This window comes from Rhamphochromis sp. 'chilingali' (genome assembly GCF_963969265.1).
Source record: "Rhamphochromis sp. 'chilingali' genome assembly, chromosome: 7".
Classification (NCBI taxonomy): domain Eukaryota; kingdom Metazoa; phylum Chordata; class Actinopteri; order Cichliformes; family Cichlidae; genus Rhamphochromis; species Rhamphochromis sp. 'chilingali'.
Window position 1 is genome coordinate 36,819,579 of NC_137934.1, and position 17,263 is coordinate 36,836,841.

Sequence of the window (17,263 nt, forward strand, 5' to 3'; positions counted from 1 at the left end):
CTCCTTTTTGTTTTCATATTTTAATTTGAAATTCTGAGTGTTTGGCAAGATTTGTTCCCATACTACACTCTCCCCCCCACTTTCCGTCATTTTTGACGTCATATCTAGTCATAGCTATTGTGTACAAATGAGAAATGACGTGATGCAGCTATTTTTTTTCTAAGTAACAAACACCAGATATGTTTTCTTTTTCTTCTTGTTGCAGTCATGTACCACTAACTCTGATTATGTCATTAAAAGCCGCCCTGGACCAAATATAAAAAGAACATCAATTAGCCTGAGGTCATAACATCAAAACTGCCAGTGAAATAGAAAAGCTCTACAGTGCTGCCCTCTAGTGGCTCTAATGAAAAACAGCATGGCAATAGAGCTAATTTTCATGCTACAAGTCCCGTTTATTATTAGAAATATTTGCACTAAAAGCTGTTTAAAACAAATGCCACCATACTGTAAAAACAAAACATGCATCTAATTGTACCTGCAGAGTCTTCTTCACTAAGCACACAGAAACCCTGAATTAAAACCCTACACTATAAAAACTGAAGCTGTCCATCGCAAAAACTTAATTCTGTTCATCTGCACGTTTCGTGACTTCTCGGGTGTAGCGCTCTATGTAAAACCTTTCACACTACGAGCACAAGGACATGTTACTTTACCTGTGTCGACGACACCAAACACAGCAGAGAAATCGCAGTTTAAAAACTGCCGTCGCTTCTGCTTTTGCTTAAGAGACGAGAGAAAAGTTAACATTAGAGTTAATGGTCGAGGGACTCGCGGCACTCGGGCTCCTAGTTTGAATTGTGTGAGTGTCTGCGCGTTTTAAAGGCCATTTTCTTAAGGGGCACAAACATTGTATACTTCAAACAGCAGTTTGAAGTATACAATGTTTGGTTAGACAAAGAATTGTGGGGGGAAAGCTGATATTTGTATTCATAGAGTTTTGAGGAGGTTTCTTCCTGTTAAACAGGAGTTTTTCCTTCCCACCGTCACAAAGGCTGGCTCGTAGATCACCTGATTGTTAACTTTACAACGTAAAGCACTCTAAAGTTGCTGTGGTGATTTGACACCATATGAATAAAACTGAATTGAAGTATATAATGAAGTGTAGCCACAAAAACTTCACACAGCAATACATTTGTCTCGAGCACCAATATGCCCTAAAGACCCGTATGAGCTACACCTGTAATTTATATCAGCACCATGGACAGAGCTCATCTGCACATTCACCCAGTGTATATACTATATATATATATATATATATATATAATGTTCTTCCTCTACACCCCCCCCCCCCAATTTTTGCACATGTCGAGGAGCGTGTCAGGCTACATTTCACTGTGTGTTATACTTGTATAACTATGCATGTGACAAATAAAGAACCTTGAACCTTGAACCACCTCTGAGAGACGAAGAAGCGGAGGCTACATATATACAGATGCTAGGCATAAAATTATCATCAAAAGAATATCATCAAAAAGTTGATTTATTTCACCAGTTCCATTCAAAAAGTGAAAGTCGTATAATGTGTACATTCATTACACACAGACTGACATATTTCAAGTGTTTATTTCTTTTAATTTTGATGATTATAACTGACAACTAATGAAAAATTCAGTATCTCAGAAAATTAGAATTTTGAGAAAAGGTTCAATATTGAATCAGATAATTAACTCAAAACACTTGCAAAGGCCTTTAAATTGTCTCTCAGTGTAGTTCTGTAGAGTACACAATCACGGGGAAGACGCTTGACCTGGCAGTTGTCCAAAAGACGACCATTGACACCTTGCAAGAGGGCAAGACACAAAAGGTCATTGGCTGTTCACAGAGCTCTGTGTCAAAGCACATTACTAGAGAGGCGAAGGGAAGGAAAAGATGTGGTAGAAAAAAGCATACAAGCAATAGGGATAACCACTCCCTGGAGAGGATTGTGAAAAAACCCATTCATTTCATTACTTGTCAGTTATAATAATCAAAATTGAAATACATAAATACTCGAAATATATCAGTCTGTGTGGACTGAATGTATTCATTATACAACTTTCACTTTTTGAATGGAATTTGTGAAGTAAATCAACTTTTCAATGATATTCTAATTTTATGACCAGCACCTGTATGCATACGTCTCACATATATTAAACCTTACCTGCCTTCTTAGGTGAGGACGACACCAGAAAACCCCCCAGATGGATGAATCTACATTCCTCTAACAATCCTTGCATGAAGCCTAAAAATGTTCTTGAGAAAATGTACTAGTTTCATCAATCCAGTATTGGGACACTATGAAATGAATGAACTATGAAATTAACTTCAGCTGTGACAAAATATATCTAATAATATATTTAACTATAATATATATCTCATTAAAACAATGAGCTAAAATGCAACAACAATGGAGAGGAATTGTCTTTACTTTTAGATACATCCCATTACTACTCTATAGAGCTTATATTGATCTTCATGAAGATGAAAGTCAGAAACATGATGGAAGAAAGAAATCATCAGAACACCTTTGTCTGGGGAACAATCAGACAAGAGATGCGTTCTTACCTCTAGGCATTTATTAAATATCAAAACACATTAAATTACAATTTACAACTGACCTTATCTTTTAAAACAGATCTGGATGCCATTTATAAAAGTCATGTGAACAGTTCTGAAATCCTAACAAACTCCTGTTGACTTATAGGCGAAAGAGTTCATCAGCTGTCTCATCAGTAGTCTTCAAGCTGAGTGTGAAGCCCTGAGAAAAGTTGTGGCACAACAGATTCACAGGAAATCAGCCAGCACCATTAAAGCGAGAGGAATTTAAAAAAAAGTGTAAAATCCAGTGTGCAAAGTACAAAAAGAGTGACAGGACTGCATGACTTCAGTCCAATCAAGATAAGCAAACAGGTTAAAACATTCATATATGGCACACATTTGGATAAATATTAAATCTTGATTTATTATTCTTTTTGTTTAAAATGTATTAAAATGTCTTTTGTGACCTGCAGGAGTCCAGTTAGAGCTTAAAGTGGCTCATGAGACTTCCATATTAAAGTTTTCCATGACAGTAGTGGTCAGCAGGTCTACACCATGTACCGAGGAAACACATATCTTCTGTTTTGTCATTTAAAAACAAACAAACAAACAAACAAACAAACAAACTGCTGATGGAAATAATCTGAGTAACTTGAGATGAGACGCCTTGCTTTGTGAACTGTTAGTGGTTTGGGACTTCAGTGCTGACGGTAAACTGAGCAGAAGCAACATGAAGCATCAAAACAAGCATCTCAGACATTAAAAAGATAATTAAGGCAACTCTTTCAGTCCCTCCTCTGTGATTGTTAAAATGTCTTAAAGTGTTTGATAAAAGTGGCGTTAGTTTTCAGAGGAAGTCGCTCCTTCCGCTTGAGGTCTGTAATGTCACTTTTTACTAAGGCCCAAGTTCGATCAGCTGATCTGAGCTGGAGCCTCAGCACCTGTCCAATCAGGCTCTGGTGTCCTTGTAACTTGGCAGCCTGAGGCTCCCAAGGTCAAACGTAACCTCACCCATTGAATGTGTCCTGGGTTTACAGTAGCAGTGGTGTGTGCTCTCCCACCGGCTCAGTGCGCATGGTGAGCTGCCGCACTCGTGCCAGGAGGCGGCTGGGCAGAGAGGGGAAGTGGTGGCTCGGGTCCAGGACGTTAGTTTTACGCCGCTCGCGTTCTTGCTGCCACATGAGGTACGGGCTGGGCGGGAAGAACGGCCGGGAGCGCTCGCGGTAGAGTTGCAGTACGATGCCGCACACGCTGAGCACCACCCACACTGTGATCATGACGTAATCTGGTCAAAAGGAAACCAGAGAGTTTTAGTTGAAGTCCAGTAACTCAACTTTGCCAGCTTTGCTGAGCTCTTGACATTCACTCGTGTACTCACCGATGGTTTGAAACGGCACGTCAGTGAACACTGCACTGAAGGTGTTGTTGAGCAAGCGCTTGAGGATATTCAGGGTGATGTAAGAGAGGCTTGTGTAAATGTAGGCGTTGACAGCCAGAACCACAGCGTAAGCGCCAACGATCCCACATGTGGTGATGTTTCCCTGAAACACACACATGATTTTTACTGTTTGAGCTATGAAGGCTTGCAAAATCAATGCTGCACTCTGTGTGTTGTAATTGTGCTTTGGACCGTGCCATTTCTCCAAAAATAGTGAATTTATCTTGTGAGCACACTTGTTCGATCATTTTGGGCTGTGTAACTTAAATTATTATTATTATTGTACTTTATTGAGCCCCGTGGGGAAATTGCTCTCTGCATTTAACCCATTCACTCAGTGAAGCAGTTATATAAAACTGAAATTATTATTCTAGCCAGGCAGCAATGCAGCAATGCAGCAAAGTGCGAAGTTGATTGAAACAGGACATGAATGATGAATGAAATAATGATGGATTAAGCACCATTAGACCCTTACAGTCTCTGGTACCTGCTGTTGACCTAAATGTCATTCTTGACATGACCACCAGGTGACGCTAAAAACCTTTAAACACCTCCAGCTTCTGAAGCGTTAAATCAGTTACCTCTCTGGGCCAACGCACGAAAAAGAGTGGAACGATGAGCGTGACGCAGCAGAACGTCACCCAGAAAACAGCGTCGGATTTCCTGAACACATCGATGTCTCCTGCAGAAAGACCACGACACACAGAAACTTATGGAACATGAAGCGTTTAACAATAAGCTGTAGCTTTTTCTCACGGTACTGAAGAGTCAACGACACACAACAAAAGCCAGATTTATTCCGTACCTAATGGAGTGAAGAGGACAACGGAGGCGAGGAGGAAGCCGAGCATCAGGCCGACCACAATCACGACCACGGCCACGACTGAACCGAAACGCCACCATATCATGACCAGGATGATCCCGCCCACCACGCCGAGCACAGCCGACAGGGTCAGACGGACTGCACAGAGAAAGACACAGACAGCAGTGAAAAGCATGAAATGCTGCACATCATGTGAAAGTACTGAAAGCCTAGAATCCCCCCCCCGACTTACTGTCATAGTCCAGCTCTGTGGTCCTCGTGATGAGGATGAAGAACAAAAAGGCTGCAAAGCTGAATCCCATGCAAAACAGCTCTGTGGGGTTCAGGAGAGGTGGAAACAGGGCCCAAGAAACAAAAGTCAGAGGGAGGAGAGAGAAGAAGAACCACACATAAGATAACAGCAATTCATTCTCTTCACATTTCACACAAACATTGTTAAAGCTACTGAAATTCCAGCTCCTGGGACGTCATGAAGCCTCGTGCTCCGGAATAACAAATTCTCCTCAGACCGAGGAGACATACTGTGTCTGTCATTATCAGATTAATTAGAAGCACTGGCAGCAGGGGCCGATCACAGTGATGGGTTCAGTTTGGAACAAATGCATTTGTTCGTGACAGGCCAGGGAGACCACATGAGAGGCACGCCACTGCTAAAACCCACCGACTGAAGAGTGAAGGGCTGAGAAGATGTTGCAGCAGCTCTGTGTGCAATTGAGGCTTTTTCTTTGTTTAGTTTCTATGATGAAGTTATCTTTTTTTTTTTTAAAAACAGCTTCTGACCCCATAATTCTCTCTGCTGACCATGTAACGACCCGTGATGGGAGGCTCTTGTTTATAAAATAAACAACTGGCAGAGAGCTTCAGAGTCTAGAGAGGAAGCTTTAAAGGCTTAAGACTAAAGAGTGGCTGAAACCTGAAGTTTCATCAGCTACAAAGATGACGATGTGGACCGATCGATACCAATAAAGTTACTGACACAAATCAACAAAAAAATCTGACTCACGCTGGATTAGTATCCTGCATTCAGAGCTATATACTCACAAATGTCCTGACTGTAGTAGTATTAATACTACACAGACTGACCATCATGCACTGGGATACTGTAGCACCAAAGCCACACAAAACAAGAACTAACTACTCACCACATTTAAAGAACCGATGCCCAAAGAAGCAGACAAACAGCCCTGCCAAGCCAGTGATGGTGAAGAAGATTTTTGTAGATATCTTCCCTGAAAAATCATTTACAAACCGCAGTTAAAATAAATCAGTCATTTATACAGTCAGAAATCCGTGCTTCAATAGCATCGAGTTTTCGACAGAGCTCAGAAGCTCACCTAGAGTTTGGCAGCTGTCTAGAGTGGAATTGAAGCTGCAGGCGTAGGTGTGGGCGGGCACGTAAGAGGCCGAGGTGTTCAACAGCGGGTCTCTAACGATCACAGAGTAGATTATGCCCTGACCGGGGATGGAGTTGAAAACCATCGAGCTCACATCTGTCGATTCCAGCGTCATGACCTGCGGGGAGACACAGAGAGGAAACGGCAGGAGACTTGTAAACACGCAGCTCCGGCACATTCGACTGCTAATCTTCGGCATCCGCTGCGTTCACGTTGCATACCCGTTTGCCGTTCTCCATCATGCCCTGCTTGTCGGCCACGGCCTGAAAGCCGGTGAACAGGCTGCGCTCTGACAGGTCATTCTCAGGCAGGAAGTACTGGTAGATGTCGTACTGCAGCCGCCAGCGCGTGTCGGCTCCTGTGGATTGGCTGCAGGCTGGAGGAGCTCCATCTCTGACGGACAAGAGCAACATACATTTATCTTTGGATCACCACAATTTTGTTTTCATTTTTTCAGAGTATTACATTTTTTCAAAACCTGTAGCACAGCTAAGACCTGAATCTTAGCTTAGAGGGAGTGGTCACCAGGCCGACTGATCACATGATATAATAACACATAACTCCAGTTAGACATGTCAGACAAGAAGAGTTTCTAACGCATCACTAAACCAACCTTTAGTGTTTAAAGTTAAACCACTCTAGCAACTATATCAAAACCATTTACCATGTTACATGCGTGATGCTTGAAATATAAAAAAAACCAACAAAACAAAAACAAAAAAAGTGTGACACTGTCTAACAAACATATTATCTACAAGCAAATAAGATGCATGTTTTCCCCCGAAACCTTTCACATTAAAATTTGAATAGAGTCTCCACAGACCAAACAGGAAATGACTGTGTGTAAGTGAGCAAAACCATTTCAGGACAACTCTGTGGCACTGATATACAAAGCAAAGCGTGAGAAGGTGAGGCTGTGTGTGTGTGTGTGTGTGTGTGTGTGTGTGTGTGTGTGTGTGTGTGTGTGTGTGTGTGTGTGAGAGAGAGAGCACGAGATCATTTCAAAGAAAACAAACGGAGGTGGTTTGACGATAGCGCGCGGCAAATGTGATCTCTGTACAGAGCCGCTGATGCCTGTGGCTCAACAGGCTGAACAGGAAGTGAAGAAAACAGTAAGAGTCGGTGTCATGTGCTACCTCTCATATCCCAGGTTGGCAGGTGCAAAACGGATCGTGGTCTCATAGAGATTGTAGTGGATGTAGATGTTTGGGTCAATTTCCAGGTCAAACTCCATATTGCACGCTCCTGGAACTGGATCTGACACAGAACACATTCACTGTTAGACGCTGGACTGGACGTGGTGGGCCAATAGGAGGAAGGCTGAGAGTCATTCTGCTATGTCAACATGACTTATTAAAATAGGTTTCAACACCCAGTGGAGGTAAACCAAATCAGTGCGAATACAAGCTCGTGGTCGGCTCAGGTTTCCTCCAGTGACAATCACACTGTGCTGACATGGTTTGTTTTAGTTAATGTCCAAAGTTTTTGCTTTCTTCTCCTTTTACTTTCCTGTTCTGTGCTTCTCAGGCAACATTCAAAGACAGTGAAACAAGTCAGAAGAGAAGCACACTGGTGTATTTTGTACTGGAGGACAGTTCAAGTGTTACCGGTGCTGGAGTAGGAGAGGATGACCCCGGTCCCTGCCACAGTGTTGCCATCAGGAGAGGACAGGAACAAGGTGAGGGACGTTTGGTCCCGCCGGAGAGCCGACACGAGCCCCGAGTCCACCGCAGTCAGGGAGAGGCCCAGGCCCGGCATCTGATCCGAACAGAGATATCAATTAGTAAGCAGATAATATGCAGAGGCACATGCTGTGCTGTTTAGAAAACATAGAAGTGCTCCCATTCATGGTCTGACCTCATGATGGTGCTTGAGGAAAAATTCACCAAGCATTCAACTTCATGGTGGTTATAGATGAGAGACTGTGGATTACCAAAGCCATCAGGCCCTCATCTCTGAGGACCATGAAACATTTCCATGCAAACGTGGGTGAGATAGTTCTGTCTTGACCAAAATGATGTACAGTCTGATCTCAAACTAAGGTGGTGACGATCCCCTGCCAGTTTAACCTACATAAACACTTTCTCCTCTGAACGTCTCAACACACTTGGTTCTTTGTTTGGTGGATTAGTGTGAACTTGCCAGCGATTATGATTCACTGCAGACTCAGGTCCTAACAAAGTTAAACACCTTAAATGCTGGTGTCTGTCTCCAAAACAAGAGGAAAGAAAACATTACTCAACTTGTGCTATGAAAAAAAAAAAGGACATACATTCCAATAATAGAGCTCCTAAGAAGAATGACAAACATTTTATTTTAAGAGTCAGATCTTTAGGCCCAGGAAGCACCGCTACAGTAAAAAAAATAACTTCCTTCTGCTCTGATTTCTAGTTGGTACAATGGCTCTGTTCTGTGACTTTCACACTCTTCTGTCAGAGCAGTAAGACCTCCTGTAGAAAACAGAGCAGGCATCAAAGAAAGCAGATATGAGACTGATTGAATCAGCATTAAAACATGTGTCGGGGTGGGCGTGGTCTGCAAAGCAGCTTGCAGATGTCCTGTAGTTTTAGGATAGAGCTACGTTTGTGAACAATACAACAGCTACTTCATTTGGAAATGAAAGCTGCTTGTGATTGAAGAGATTGCTGACATGAAGAAAACTCCCTTTCTCTCCTTTAACTTTGCATTAAATTGACTTCTTACTGTAAATGTTTTTTTGTTGTTAAAACGTCATTAATTTGAATTTCACTGCCTTTGAGAGCAGGACGAATCAAACACAGGCGTGTGCTACATGGTATACCACATCCTGACCTGGTGAGCGCTGCGTTCACATGAACAAGCTGGTTTAGCGTTAGAGAATATGTTGTATCAAAGCAAAAAATACATTATCGCACGGGTTAGAGCGCGACATTATACGTGCTTCAGCACTGAGCCAGCAGAGTCTAATGAAAACCGAGAGACTTTACATTATCTGTACTGTGTTTCACGTGGAAAGATTTTTGCTTGTGACAGACAACAAATGGAAAAAGCTCATACTCAGGCAATGATCTGAATTACTATTGTGTGACAGGCCTGGCGGCATAGAAGATCTGCGCCCCCATGACATGGCTCTCAGTCCCACTGCTGTATAATAACCGCATTGTATCACCATCTCTTGTGGACACAGACGCTGCTGGAGTATGTAGAGATTCTCAAGACAGCACAGGCTCAACTTCAGTTGTGTCATCAGCCGCAGAGGTGGGGTCGCTTCAAACCCAACTATCACAAGTGAGTTAAAGTTTCAACACTTAAGTCACCAACAGGAAGTGGGTAAAACAGTGATATAATTAAGTGTAGGTTTGGTTTATGAAAGCATTTCCTTTAACAATGATTAGTTTATCTGTTTTTATGCTTCTAATTGAAATAGTCAGTCACCAAAAACACTGACAGCTGATAAACAACGACAAATATAAATCAGGATCTTGTGGTTATCATGTCAAACAAGCCAGAGTTATAAAAAGAAAGAAAAAAAAGGAAACTGACAAAAGAGATAAGAATATAAAGGAAACTGATGTGCACAATCTGCATATTCACTTTTCATTAAGCTTTATCTGATGCTTTGTAAAAGCACACTTCCTGTTTTGTTCTTTCTAAATTTCTCTGTGCTTGTTTTTGGTGATTGCTGGTGATCTTTAAACTTGAGACATGTCTTAATGATAAGGCGAGTCTTCAATCACATGGATTTGTTTTTCTGGCCCTTTCCACTGTTGCCACCACCAGAAACGTAAATAAGGAAAGTTAAGCTAAACTACTTTCCATGCTCCTGTGTGCTGCATGGACCCAAACGGCGCTGTCTCCTCAGACTTCTGGGACTGACGCCAGAAGTTTTTCCCCCTGAGGAACGCCCCGTCTGCCACTCATGACCAGAGGACTGTAGATCAGCTGACTGCGGGTTCTCTCAGAGGGTCAGATGACCTCACTCACAAAGCCTCATTCATTAGCCAGATGTAGAACTAACTGCCCGTGATGCACTATGAAATATGCCTCTGAGTTTATTTCCGTTTATATTTTAGCTGTGTCATGTGACCACACTTCTGAAGGATCACCCAATTTAGATTACACATCTGATTTGCTGATGTAACAGAAAACATCCCCTCTTTAACTCTTTGTAAAATGCACTTCACACACACACAGATCGAGAAAGAGCTATCACGTTTATTTCTGGGTTTGCTTATTGTGACAGTTCAGGTGGAAAGGTGGCCGGGGCTCCGAACAAGCCGAACGGAAGCGTGACGAATTGGTACAAACCGTACGGAGTGGAGAAGGCAGTTTTTTCCTTGGACTCGGCAGACAAGGGAATCTGCCAGCAGCCCTTGGTTAAATCCAGTGTCGTGAAAAAACGGGCCGTGCCCAACCAGTCCAGGAGCCCGTCGACCCGGGCATGGGATAAGCATCAAAGCGTGACACTTCAGTAGGGGTGGGTTTTAATAATCGATTCATTGATTAAAATCGATTCTGGCTTGGATAACGTGATATCGATTCATTAAAATCCTGAATCGATTTTTTTATATAAATGTATTTTGCCCAAAATTCCAGAATCTCAGGTGAAACGTCACAAAATTTTGACAACCACCAAACAGCTAAAACAGTAAATGAGAGCAGATACACGGCTTCTGCACAAAGACGTAAACACACAGCGCGGAGCCGCGGATCAGAATCAGTGAGATGTGGCCTTTCTCACCGACGGCACGGACACGGTCGGGGCTGAAAGCCGACAGCTCGCTGATTCTGATGTTTCGGCGGGTCCACGCTTTGTGTTTACGCCCTTTTTGCGCCGATTCTAAAGCTGTTAGTTTTATCTCTCTCCAAACAATATTGACTGAACCAGCAGCAAAAGAAGATCCAAACTACGCTTCACATACACATCGTCATGAATTCCCTCTGACTTTTGCTGTTTTGCTTCCACCACAATAAAAAAATCACACTTCATGCACAGCTCTCTCTCTCTCTCTCTCTCTCTCTCAGTGTACTTCAAGAACAGTTTCCTGTCTATCCCCGAAATCTGTGCTTGCTTGTTACGCACAAGACTACTATTATTTACAGGCTGTCGGCCGATGTTTTTTTTCCTTTTACTTACTTCCGAAAAGAAAACCTAATTTCTGCCGTTCAATAGGCTTCTGAACAAATTTAAACTTTTTAAAATTATGCAAAATGCAAAACACTTAGCGTGTCTCTAATAAAACCGCTGTAACTTCAGAGGTAATGTTCATATGTTTATTAATGGTTTTCTTTTGTTTTTGATCTACTGCAGAATATTTTTATAAAATCCAGGCCAGGAAAACCACCTTCATGTTTTTCTGTGTTTTATCTTCAGCTACTTTGACACAAAGGCATCTGCTGTGATGCTCACACCTTTGATAAAGTCTTGCGTGTGTCAGCTTCCTTTTTATAGATACAAAAATATGTAAATGTACTGATCTGAATTATAATATTTCTGACTGTCTGAGGCAAAATTTCCCAGATTCAAATCGAATTGAATCGAATCGATTCTAGAAATCAGTGACGATACCCAGCCCTACACTTCAGTCACCTTGCGATAGTCGACACAGAACCGTACAGACCCATCCTTCTTCACCACAAGAACTATGGGGCTAACCCAGACGCTGTGCGACTCTTCTATCACTTCCATTTTCAGCATTTCAGCCAATTCCCTCTGAACAATTTGTCGTTTATGCTCAGGAAGCCTGTAGGGCCTTGAACGCACTGTCATGCCAGGCTGAGTTTCAAAATGATGATCAATGAGAAAACAATATTTTCACGGACCAGCCTTTAAGGTGTCGCGGATAAATACAACAAAATAAAATGATAAGACCAAGACAAAAACTGTGGTATTATATATAATAATAAATGCGAATTCACTGTGTGATTGTGTAACTTTATTAGCAGCGTCCTCCTGAAATGCGCCAACAAAATTGAGTGTAACATCCTCCTCTCTGCCCCTTAATGCTCTCTGGTCGTTATGGTAACGCGTAAATATTTCTTTCAAAATCAGACGCACAACTACAACACGGGAAAAGACCCAGGGAGACCGAGTTGACGATAAAAACCCTGAAAACCATAAATTTCACACCTGAGCCTGAACTCTCATGGCCCAGCACCAAATGACTCGCAGCCCGGGGGTTGGGGACCCCCGGGCTGCGAGTCATTTGGTCCGTGGCCCGCAGGTTGGGGACCGCTGGCTTAAAGAAACAGTTAAACAAACATGGAAACTGTACTTTAGCTGCCTTCACTAATTGTCATGACACGTTTCTGGATTCACAAAGGCCTGAGGACAGACCAATGACAGCTCAGCCAGCTGGTTACTAAAATCACTGTAAACTTCTTGTTTGCCACTCACATCCATCTAAATGAACTAATATTTACACACTAAAATAAACAAATAACCACTATTACAATTTGTTGTATTTGTTAGTTTCAATGTTGTGTCCTAAATATATGCCAAATGTGAAGTATTAACACAATATATCTACACAGTTTTACTGAAGAATGTGGCTGAGTAAGAAATGGCAGCCTCAAAAGCTTTAAAAACGATAGTGACAAAGCAAATCATATTAAATTGAATCAAATTAATATTTTTACAGCCATTTACAAAAAAACAGTTTTGATCTTGACAGCTTATCTCTGCTCGAATAGCAGCCGTGCAGGGAAATAATGGTACCCGCCATGAAGCTAAAGTTTAAACTTCAAAGTGTTCAGAAAAACATAACCATGTGACCTACGTGGCATCATCAGTGTGCTGCTGGCTTTCTGTTGAACAAGCAGGTTCATCACTGTACGGTTATTGCAATATTCGAATTTCAAATTTGTCTACTTGCCTACTGACAAAGTGATATTGGTGGCGTTGGTGCGTTTTTAATGGAGGAACAAAACAAAACAAAAAAGTTAAGCCTTTAAAAGGTGATGTCCCTGTGGGTACAGCCAACCTTTATATACAGTCTATTACTGATAACACCAGTTCTTTTTCATTTAATTAAGTAATATTTCAACAGCAGTTCTACTTGAGGGCACACTTTCACTGCTCTTTCCACCTCTTCACACCAGAGGTTAACATCTCAGCATTTCCTCACCCTTGTGTAGGAGATTGTTGCGTTTCGATGCTGCGTGTGGAACTGCAGAGTGATGAAAGCGACCTCTGATGGGATCGTGGACACCACCGCCTGCACCGTCTCATTCTGCGAGATGCTCACGTTCTGGAACCTCCCCGGCAGGAAAATCACCCGGTCTGAGCAAGAAAGGGGAAAGTGTGATTTATGTATTCTGTAAGTCAGGATTTTTGGTTCTCTTTTAGTCACATCACTCACCACCCGGCCTGCTCGCCAAATTTATCTCACTCACTCCAAAAATTAAAATAAAGTCTTCTGACACAGTGGTGGAGAGGCACAAGTTGAAAGGGATGTGATTACCACAGAGGGATCTTTAACAGTACTTAAAGAGGTTCAGATAAAATTTGACGAAAATTAAATTTAAAGTCATGTGAGCGCTGATTTTTATAAGCCTAGTCCAAGAAAGTTTATGATAAATTCATCACAGTACTTGTACACAGTATTTGTTCTCCTGCTTCAGTCGGTCTAAGTTACTGTGGAAAAGAAGACTGGCTGGCAGGTTGTAGCTGGTACTAGTCAACATACAGTAAAATGCTAATCATCTGACACAGCAGCAGTTTTGACAGTAGGTGATAAGCCAAACACGCCACCTTAAACCAGATCCTAAAACCGATTAATCACACAAAAGCCTGAACGAAGGCGTGCTCTCTGTGCCGAGGCTACTATACGGAAATAATCGAGTGTACCATCTAAATTTGATACGTTGATTAAATGGCACCATAAACATCCTTCAACATCTCAGAAAGTGGAGGCTTTGTCAGAGTGATGGCTGGACCCGAACTGTAAAATGTCAGCTGCTCATTTATTATGTTTCCTGTTTTGTAAAGATCTGCATACAGAGATTCAGTTCAGAAAACAAAACAAAACAAAAAATGTATTTATAAACCGCTTGATAGACTAGACTCATAAAACATGTCTTCTTCTTCTGATCATCTGCTTACATGACTACTGGTTTTCGTTTTGTTTATGTTCTTTCTAACAGATCTGCGTTATTCCATAAAACAAAGTTCCACAATAACTGGAACCAATCAGGCAGCCTATATCTTATCAGTGTCCTCACTTAACATCAAACTACAGGCTGAAGTTTCCTTACTGGCCATTTCTGACTCATTCGCCTGATTATATATAACCCACTGCGGTCTAAGCTCCGGTGAAGACCTCTAATTCTAACCATAACTGAAGGCAATCAGAATGAGGGTTTTTTTTTAATCATAGGCCAGTGTTGATTACACTTAACAGTTGTATTTGAAATATTAAGACAATGAAGCATAATTCAGGCACCAAGACTGACAGCTACAAATGTGGCATCATACGGCCCTTTAAAAAGAACAGATTACACTGGAAAACAACTGTTTTTTTCCCCTCTTTGAAAGGTGATGCAGATACACAGAACAGACAGTGAAATGTGAACATGATTATGCCATTTTTATATTATTGTAGGGTCTTTACCTCACAATATAAAGCGCCTTGTGGCAACTGTTGTTGTGATTTGGCGCCATATAAATAAAAGTGAATCTTGGTAATAATTAAACAAACCAAACCAAAACACTGTGTTGGTAACTGCACTTGTTTTCAGTTAGGCCACACTTCTGGTTTTGTTGCACTCACACACAGCAATCTTCCACACTTCCTTAACTATTACTGCATAGTTCCTCAGCAGGAACTGTGTGGGAAGACTTCAAACATCGAAGACTGTGTGTTATGAGGACGAGAGGCTCACAATGTGTGAGGTAACTTTTTGCAAGATTCATTAAGTTGCTGTGTGAAAATCAAAGAATGTTTTGAAGTTTTCAAAACACACACAGCTCAGGATTATCAGTGCTTTTAGATTTATCATTCCTGACAGATCCTGCTGACCTGGTCAGTGATTTTAATTTAGCGCTTTGAGGTAGGGACAACATGACTGGTTAATTTCAAAGCAGGCTACACACACTGCAAAGGTGCCTACGCACTCCTGACATGCAGAAAGAACTTCAGCCTCAGGGCAGAGTCTGGTGTAACACAAGTTCAATCACTTTGCATCGTGTTGACTGCCATCTTTGCTTTTTGCATCAGCCGAACTGCTTAACTGACAATTATTGAGCCCTTTATATATATATATATATATATATATATATATATATATATATATATATATATATATATATATACATACATATTACATTTGGATAAATTGATTTAGATGCACTACTTTCAAAGTAGCACCCCCTGGATGACAGTCTTACTTCTGCAATTTATGCAGAAGCAATTTAAATTCTGATTTCCTTCTTGTGGCTCGTCTAAGGTTCTTCTTATGGTAAGACCTAGCTGCCTCTTCCACCACATCTGAGACAGATTACTGTTTACATTTCCTGTTTGCAGATAAAATATGTAAGTAAGCTACCTGGACCTGTAAATCTCGGCATACTCGTTAAGGACAGCTTTAAACGCAGAGCTTAACTCACAATAGGGTTAGGCACGACTAACATCCTGTGTACGAGCATCCCCTTATTTCAAACTTTAAACATAACCGAATTAAATTGTGTGGGATAAATAGACAGTTTTAGTCCGTTACATAGAATAACGCGTTAATTAGCTAGCTAATGCCATACAAGAGGGCAACTCTAGTGTCCTGCAGCCCAAACACAACACTACTAGTTTGAATATGATAGCTTTTTGATTATATACCATTTACATTTAAAGGTTTCTAAAACCGAAAGTCACTTTGCATCAGATTAGAAAGAAAAAAAAATCCTCTGGTAAGGCTACTCACTTTCTACCTGCGCTTCAACTTCATACACCAACTGAAGAAGCAGTAGCAGCAGCAGCGGGAACCAAATCCACCGAGACATTTTCCGCCTCTCTATTTTGAATTCTTAACAAACCCTTTTCTATCTGCTCCTCCGTAAAATCATTGGTAATGTGGCAGCGTCCCGTGTTTGGGTTGTAAGAGTCCCTGCAAACTCGAAAGCGACATGCTTGACTGACGTGAAAGCCTGCCTGAGCCGACCTTCTCCCTCTGCCGCTCTGACTGCCTAACGAAGCCACCGCGAGATTCTCGTCCTCCGTCCCGCGATATCCCCACCTCCCTCTGGCGTCACCAACCATCAACACGATCTCGAGTGACTTCGATACATCAAATTAAATGTGTCAATAATTAAATAAAACGTTAAACAATTAATTAACAAAATATATAAATGATGTATTAAATTAATTTCATTTCAAACATTTAAACAATTATTTATTTACAATTTAAATTCGTTTTAATTAATTAATGATGACTTTACCTCATTAGCCGTGTCTCAGTTCGATTAGATCTGTCCATCAGACCGTAACAAATCACAACAGGAGACTAATTGGCAGACACTATTTAATGTGCGCACAAAGCAGCACACGAGCTGCTCTTTACCAGCAGTTACATTTAAATTAAGTTTTCAAATATAAACCATAGAATGGGTGGATGCTTTCTAACATCCCTCTGGTGTGCCTTGCGTCTGCAGTAAAAAAATATGGGGAAAGATAACTTAAAGACTGCACCCAAGTCCAAATATGATGCAGTGTACTTCTACTTTTCAGCTGGTCTAAATTCTATTCCCCCAACACAAGTTGGATTGAAATAATAGCCAATTTATGAAAAGTTCTTATTACAGTCATCTCACTTTGTATGCAATAATACCACAAATATTCTCTTCCATCCTCTAAAATGCACAGACTGACTGCTTTCCAATAATATATATATATATATATATATATGTATATATTTTTTTCTTTTTTTCAAGTAGTGGATAAAATTACTGAAAAATCTAATGATATAAATGTGCAACAGTGAAACAATGAAGCACTTGTTTACAAGCCTTTCAGTGGAGTATAACTACACTGTGGTTTGACAGTGTTGAAATTTTCTATTCCACAGCTAGCAGCAGATGCACCTCACCCTTTGGAGCAGATCCTCTGTGGATATGGTTTC

General features: G+C 41.2%; 1 protein-coding gene across 1 annotated transcript; it reads right to left on the reverse strand.

Annotated features, from left to right (window-relative positions):
- Nucleotides 1-2,524: 2,524 nt before the first annotated feature.
- Nucleotides 2,525-16,341, reverse strand: tm7sf3 (transmembrane 7 superfamily member 3). Its single transcript, XM_080887842.1, has 12 exons — nucleotides 16,070-16,341; nucleotides 13,282-13,436; nucleotides 7,783-7,933; nucleotides 7,312-7,432; nucleotides 6,397-6,568; nucleotides 6,116-6,293; nucleotides 5,924-6,010; nucleotides 5,014-5,094; nucleotides 4,764-4,919; nucleotides 4,540-4,640; nucleotides 3,899-4,061; nucleotides 2,525-3,805 (listed from the first exon to the last, which is right to left on the reverse strand). Exons 1-12 carry the CDS (start codon nucleotides 16,146-16,148, stop codon nucleotides 3,552-3,554), a joined length of 1,698 nt encoding a protein of 565 aa, XP_080743968.1. The 5' UTR covers nucleotides 16,149-16,341; the 3' UTR covers nucleotides 2,525-3,551.
- Nucleotides 16,342-17,263: the final 922 nt, after the last annotated feature.

Coding starts and splice junctions, on each gene's coding strand:
- tm7sf3 (XM_080887842.1), bottom strand. CDS start 16,148: ATGTCTCGGTGGATTTGGTTCCCGCTGCTGCTGCTACTGCTTCTTCAG. Junction 5,095..5,923: donor GCATCGGTTCTTTAAATGTG/GTGAGTAGTTAG, acceptor TGAACCCCACAG/AGCTGTTTTGCATGGGATTC. Junction 4,062..4,539: donor TCGTGCGTTGGCCCAGAGAG/GTAACTGATTTA, acceptor TGTGTGTTTCAG/GGAAACATCACCACATGTGG.